The sequence below is a fragment of the Galendromus occidentalis genome, unplaced genomic scaffold (assembly GCF_000255335.2).
Source record: "Galendromus occidentalis unplaced genomic scaffold, Mocc_1.1 scf7180000077481, whole genome shotgun sequence".
NCBI lineage: Eukaryota > Metazoa > Arthropoda > Arachnida > Mesostigmata > Phytoseiidae > Galendromus > Galendromus occidentalis.
In genome coordinates, this window is record NW_003805469.1 from 262928 (window position 1) to 269768 (window position 6841).

The following is a 6841-nucleotide window of genomic DNA, read 5'->3' on the forward strand; positions in this document are numbered from 1 at the left end:
GGATGAAAAAAGAAACGGTAGCTCCTCGAGGTAGCAAGTTATTTTATTGAGGTTTCGCTCGCAGATTGAGTAGACTTTCATCGCGAAAGATACTTTCTGACTTCCGACAACGGGGCTATAGCTATCGCTTATAAAGACAGAGTAAAGCTTGATTCCAATCCTATTCCATCGAGACGCCGATACGGGAGAAATGTGATGTATGCGGTCGGCCGTCAACTCAAAGGTACTTCGGCTGGAAAACGAGCGTCCCGCTAGGCAAGTGCGAACTTATGTTTCCTCAGCACCCGTATCACAAAATAAGTCGGTCTGAAGCAATTCATTTCATGCAAATAATTGACGATCGATGATTCGCCGTCGTTGCCTCGATTGCCCCATCGCATTGTTTACTTGGGCCAGCGCGATTTTCCCATTAAGCTAAATAAGTGAGTAGAAGAAGGAACGGAGGCGTTCGCTCCTGGAAAATCTGATGGAAATCCTCATAAATCCATTCAAGAATTTGAGTCTTTGAGGAAGTGCTCGTGACCCATCGATTCGTCCGAGAAACATCGAGCGATCGATACAAAGTGTAGTTTTCCTGGATTTTCCTCAAATAGGCCTTGATTGATCCTACGTGCACAGGTGCGAATTCTCGTCGGTCTGGAACGGTACTGAAAGTGATCACCCGATGGGATCCATTTATTTGTAGAATTTGTACTCGGTCTCGCAGGCGTCCTTGAAAAGCTCCCGGAGTTCCTCGGGCTTGGCGCCGCAGTCCAAGATCTGGTCGATCTCCTGAGAAAGGGAAAAAAAAGCTCAATCCCCACCTTCGCTACTCATTTTTTTCTGACAGTAACGGCTCGTTTCTCCACTCAATTTACCGAAATGCATCGCTGTTCCAGGTCTCTGAGCAAAGAATTCAGTTCAGCAGAATGATTGGCTTTCTGATGGAAATTATAGAGAGTAGTCGATCCGTCTGCCGCCACGATATGCTTCGAGTTCTGCACGCCCTCGGTAAAGATGAAGGGCTTGAAAACGGACATCGATGGATCTGGTGTTCCAGTGAACCAATGACAGCTATGACCGTTTTTGCTGAGAACTGAGACCTGGAGAGAGGAGGCGTCGGTCAACACAGAAGTTCGCAGAGCCGCCGCAGCTGCTTCGTCACATCATCGAGACTTGTATGAAGTCAGCCCCTCGTGGATGCATGAAGTACCTGTGAGCCTTGGGTGGGGTGTTTGGCGTCGACACCGCGGCATATCTCGCTCTCCTTGTCTCGGAGGATGCTGACCATGTCGTTCACACCGAAGTTGCCTAAGTAAGATGATCCAATAATTTCGGGTACTTGACCTCATAATTTTTCCGAGATACGATCAACTGAATGTCTATGTGTCGGGGTGACAAAGCAGTGCGGCGGTGCGGAACAGAAACAGACGTAAATTAATCGAAAGACAGCTTCCTTGAGGAGCCGAAACCCGACCTGAGCTCCCTGCGTGACGAAACATCCTCCGCAAGGCATGCAGATCGCAGGTGAGCGCAGGATCGACATCATGGTAGCGCAGTCGAATAATTCTGTAACGGGCACGCCGGAAGGTGCAAAATGGTGCAGAGTGTTTCTCAACGAGTCAGCAGGTGATCTGATCCCAGACCGGGCTATCCGCTCAGAATCAATCCGAGGTAATCCCCGCTCGAGCTCTTCCTCAAGCGAACGGAGAGAAGAAAGAGAAGGGAGTCTTCCCAGAGAGGAAAAACAACATGAATGCGGGTGATGCAAAACAGAGGTGCAGCATTCGGAATCGGAAAATACAGGAGAACTCACCTTCGCCGCTGGCGTTAGCCTCGAGAAGCTTTTTACCAGCCGCATACCGGGGACAAGCGTCACCGTCGCTGAAGGCCGACGCGAAGCTGAAATCTCCAGTACCGTCCCAGAAACCCGCAGCTTGAGCCTTAGCCTTCAGATCTTCGGAGCTCAAATCAAAATTGGTCTCTATAGTGAGTGCATTCGAGATGTTCCGGTAGCCGGAAGATATTTTCTGAGCTGCCCAAAATGCGTCGGCCGTTTCGAGCACGAACGCTTCCTGTCAATCGCAATAATTATCGATTAGAAGTGGGCTGTCCGACCTCAGGATTCCGGGTTCGGTGGAAAAGTTCATTGATCAGTCGAGAATCGTCAAAGAACTGAGAAGGGAGGTATCGCGGACGCTGACCTGATTGTCACAGATGATAAAACTGTTGTGGTAAAACAAGTCTCCTGCCTGGCTGCATGGACCACCTTGTCCGTATTTCTCCAATAAAGTCGTAATCACATCTACGGCCTCCCTGGCTGATTTGCCGCGCTCGAGACCCAGGCGAACTGGAAGTCGAGCACTCGGTCATGCACGCTGCCGTGGTCCTTCGATGACTTTGTCCTTCGCTCTCGTGGTACGATATTATTGCCTCGGACTGTCTCGATCACACTCACCCAGATCCATCCCGATGAGCTTCTTCTCCTTCAATCCACCGGGGTTGACTTTAGTGAAGACAGCCTCGTTGCCGATCACAACACCGTTCTCGTTGGAGCCCATCTCGGCACCCCACATCCAGACGGGCTTCGATAATACGACCGCGTACGTCGACTCCGCCTGATCGATTTCGATGTAGGTACATTTCACTTTTGAGCCAGCTTCATGGGTCGCACCAGGAAAATACTGGACCTTCAGGGAGAAAGACAAATGTTGAACATTCTCCTGTCATGTTCGCTCCGCAAAAAGGGGCTGCCATTTCGAGCCTATTCTGGCTGTAGAAAATTACCTCTTGAACTTCGCCTTGGGGCCTGTCGGAGTTCTTGCCAAAAACAACTCGGTCTTTGGCGGCTGCGGGCGCCAGAACGACAAACGTGTCACAGGACGTGGGGTAATGGGACGGCATTTTCACTGAAAGCGAAGCAAATCGGCGCATGGAGAGTTGTTTCCCGCTCGACTGATATGGCCGGACCGGGAAATGAGACAAAGGAGAGCGCAGGACTGGGCACATATGGACTTGACCAATTGCGACAGCGATTTCCATGTTACTCAATTTCCATGTGTTGACACATTCTGGACTGTGATGCAGGATTCTCGATGAAAGTTTTCCATGTCTCCCCGTTACTCGCAGTTCGAGAGTCGCAACGAGAGGAAAATTGAAAAAAATCGTATCGCCAGTCCGCTACCCGGCGCTTGCTCAGCTCTCTGTGACGTGCGGGAACTGCACGACCGACAGTCGCTCTTCATCTCCGAATCTTCTCGTAAATTTTCCAGTTTGGGATCGAGGGACCCACGGAACACCATGCTTATTTTGAATAATGCCGAGTAGCTGGAATCTCCTCGCAGGCATTCAGGGGCCGCAGCTAGGCGTTTCCCCTCAGTGGCGGCACAGCTGTTCCGAGGTGTCAAGCCTGCGTGCGCTCACCGTCCGAAGTGCTGTTCACGGAGGTTTCAGCTTTCGACGGTACCCATCGATGGCAAAGGGTTTCGCTGAGACTGTCTGGTAGAAATCAAGCGTACTCTCCTACTCTTAGAGATCGAGAAGTCCTAAAACGAATGACTCACCGGCAGTCGGTCGTTCGGCTCGGGCTGGACCACTAGCTGTCTGCTGTCTGACACGAGCAAGGAGAGAGCACCGGTAGCAGCGATGGTAATGGGCTGCCACACCGCTCCGATAGAAGCTTCAAGAGAGGCTTCGCTTTACCAACGCGTACCGAGCGGGATGTCCGCATCCCGTAGCCAACCGGTGTTTCGGTTGTGCGGAGCCCTCGGAGAGTTTTCCGGGACTCGAGAGATATTCCTGGGAGCCCGTCAATATAGAGTGCCTCTCGAATTGATTGCGTGCTCCAGATGTCGGGAGTGAAGAATCGAAGTTTAGAAATCATTTTGAGAATGATTGTTTATTCTTTCATCGTGTTCTTCTCCTGCCTTCAATCACTAATAGTTTTATTTACAATGTTTACACAATAGGAAGAGTGTTCAAAACTAACTATCCATTACACTCAGTCAGCAACTATGATACAGAGCTATACGATCATATTTTCAGAAACACTCGTCTCGCGATTTCCACACAGATCGACCCAATATTTTTTGACAATATCAGCTGGTATCTTACTCTATGCTTATCCACACCATGCTTCTTTGATCCATTACCTCGACACCGTGATGGAATCATCTAGCTGTCGAGTCTAGAGGTTTCTAAGAATATATTACGACAAATCCGTTAAAATAAATAAATTCTCCGAGTCACCGAAGTTCGTCGAATACAACCTGAAAACTTGAAAGCAATTTAGTGTCGAGAGGCCCGGCATCCCAAAGGGGAATCACGGTCAGAACTGCATATGGGTGCGCGATACGTCGTTAAATAAATTATTCCATCGTCCGAAAGGTTGACGTGAAGTCTATTCTGGGTCTGCAAATCGATGTTCCATTGATGAAGTCTAAAATTTCTCAGATTCGTTTCATCGCCTTTCCTTGATCAGTGCTTCCTTCGACCCCTCTGTGTTGAAAACAGCTGTTTGTTTGAACGTTCTTGACGCGTGGATAACGCGATAATGTTAGGAATCAAGTGGACTAGAGGTTTAGCTCCAGCGAGCTATGTAAGTGAAGTTCTTCATTTGAAACTAAAATTTCTTTTCTAGCGAGATGGTCCTCGTGTCGTGTGATGACAATCGACGTCAGTGGACGTTAAGGCTCCCGGGAACGTTGGCAACGCCGGACGGAGGTGCTACGCCTCCCAGCTCATCGACTTCCTCCCAGCGATGAACATCCATATCTATGTCGCCGAAATTCGGCGAAGTATTCTGTTGAACCACATGTGATTTCTGCTGCAGTTTGAGAAAATCCAGCAATGAGTGCGTTTTGGTTTGCTTTTCGCTGTTTGGAATTCCTGTCGAGCTCCCTTTCATAATGTAGTCGTGGACTGGTGACGGGATCGGGACCCTGCAAAGAGGAAAGGATCTCTTGAGTTTTGAATTCAGAATCGCGTTGATAGGGTGACCGATGAGCAGAGTACTGCACGAGCCGAGGAATCTTGTAATCTGGTACCTCACCTCTCAGGGATGAGGCCGGTCAAGCGGAAGAGATTCTCCAATGGATTTTCCGAACGGGCAACGTATGGAACGAGTTCCAGACCCGTTTTATGAGTTTTCGGAGCAAGATCACAAGTTGAAACTTCGTTTCCGAAGAAGGAAATCCTAGGGATACGTAGTCGGAACAGATCGTGGATTGCACTCTCACCGAGATCGGATCGGAGAGTATCGGAGGCCCTGGAAAGAGGAAGGATTCACTCGCTGATACACATCACTCTATTGATCCATGTTGATTCGCCTCACCCGCAAACGTTCACTGAAAGATAGGAGCATCTTCAAGTTGAATAACGTAGAAGGTAACTCACCACTTGAACGAATCATCGCGTCTCAGAGGCACGTAAGGCACCAATGTCTTGCATTGATTTTGGGCTCCGAAGCTCCCGTTGTAAGCCGCTCCTCTAGACACGGCGAATGTCTTGCTTTGTTTCTTGGGATCGCTTTCCGTGGGGACATTTTCGAAATCTGCTTGATGGTTCACATGTGATCCAACTACCCCGTCGACGTCAGGCTCCTCAGGCTCGATCGAATCGACTCTGAGCTCACTCGTTTCCGCCGCATCCAAGGCACAGTCGACGACCATTCCGTCGGCGGCGTCGAATTCGATGACTTCGCTTGGGAGTCCGATCGGCTCAAGCGAAGTCCCTATCACGTCCATCAGATCATCGCTCCCATCTTCGTCGATATCGAGTAATGGAGCTTCGCTATCGCCTTTCAGAAGTTCGATGGAAGGGACGGAAGTCTCATTCTGGTCAAGGTCGTCAGCTCCGATAGTGTCATCGAGCTCGCTGTCGATTCCATTTACTTGGATTTGGGGCTGAGTACCCGTCTCGAGACTCGTGAAGTCTCCGATCGTCATATTCGATGCGTAAATCGAACTCTTCTCTGTCGAATCTATTCGCATCGAGGACTCCGTGGACTCAGATTCGTCTACCGAATCCATCGGAAGTTCCGCGGGCGAGATCACATCTTCCGACTGAGCTTTTACAGCTTCGGCATGGCTCTCATCGACAGCGCACGAAGCTCGAGTCGGAGCGAGTTCGGGTTCGGAATCCTCAACAGAGACTTCTTCGACTTGGGAGTCGTCCGACCCGTTGTGGTCGATTTGGGAATCGATCGATTCGTTCTGGCCAATCTGCAGTACACCGCAATCGGTCGTAACGACTTGACGCTCCTCGGTATCAACGGCATCCATTGATTCTCCAATCGGAGTTGATGATTCTGCCCCGTTTTCCAGCTGTCCAGGAACCTGAGCTCGATCCTCGCTTTGAACACAAGATGGCCCTTCGACCTCCGAGGTCTCCTTCTCGGATCTCCGATTACCGGGGGCGACAGGAACCTCCGGGTTCTGAGGATCCACTTCTGATGATCTTTCCACGGCTTCGAGGACCGCTACAAGCGCTGACCTAACGTCTTCACACGGTTCCGAGCTCGTTATTTCTTGCTCCTCGGAAGCTGCATCAGACTCGTCGATCGACAGGACTCCATTCATCACCGGTGCCTTCGTTTCTGGACAGGCGGTGCTGTTGAACTCCGAGGAATTTTCGCCATTGAAGGTCTCAGCCTCGGGATCTGATGGCATCGACAATCGGACTTCGTGGTTCGGTTCCCCGCAAGGGTCCAACGGAGGGGGGATGGATCCGTCATCATCGATCTTCGAAGGAATAACGGACTTTTCCTCAGGCTGAAGACTGAACTCGGTCGCGATGAGCGTCGCAGGGATACCAGAGAGGTCTATCGACGACTCTGAGGCGACGTGTGACGGAGGCGTCAGGC

General features: G+C 50.4%; 1 protein-coding gene across 2 annotated transcripts; it reads right to left on the reverse strand.

The window, feature by feature from the left end:
• Positions 1-28: 28 nt before the first annotated feature.
• LOC100897406 (secernin-2) lies at positions 29-3608 on the reverse strand. Of its 2 annotated transcripts, XM_003745310.1 has the most exons (8): positions 3543-3608; positions 2767-2888; positions 2438-2669; positions 2184-2329; positions 1796-2054; positions 1193-1290; positions 858-1082; positions 29-771 (listed from the first exon to the last, which is right to left on the reverse strand). In XM_003745310.1, exons 2-8 carry the CDS (start codon positions 2881-2883, stop codon positions 676-678), a joined length of 1173 nt encoding a protein of 390 aa, XP_003745358.1. In that variant the 5' UTR covers positions 2884-2888; positions 3543-3608; the 3' UTR covers positions 29-675. The 2 variants fall into 2 exon arrangements, with proteins under 2 accessions (XP_003745358.1, XP_028967871.1); XM_029112038.1 differs by lacking the exon at positions 3543-3608 and having other exon boundaries at positions 2767-3209.
• Positions 3609-6841: the final 3233 nt, after the last annotated feature.

Bases quoted from the DNA above. Each gene is read 5' to 3' on its own strand.
- LOC100897406 (XM_029112038.1), bottom strand. From the start codon at position 3,021: ATGGAAATCGCTGTCGCAATTGGTCAAGTCCATATGTGCCCAGTCCTG. The intron at 2,330-2,437 runs GTGAGTGTGATC...CTCGACTTCCAG, and splicing joins GCTCATCGGGATGGATCTGG to TTCGCCTGGGTCTCGAGCGC. The intron at 1,291-1,795 runs GTGAGTTCTCCT...CATCTTACTTAG, and splicing joins GGCTAACGCCAGCGGCGAAG to GCAACTTCGGTGTGAACGAC.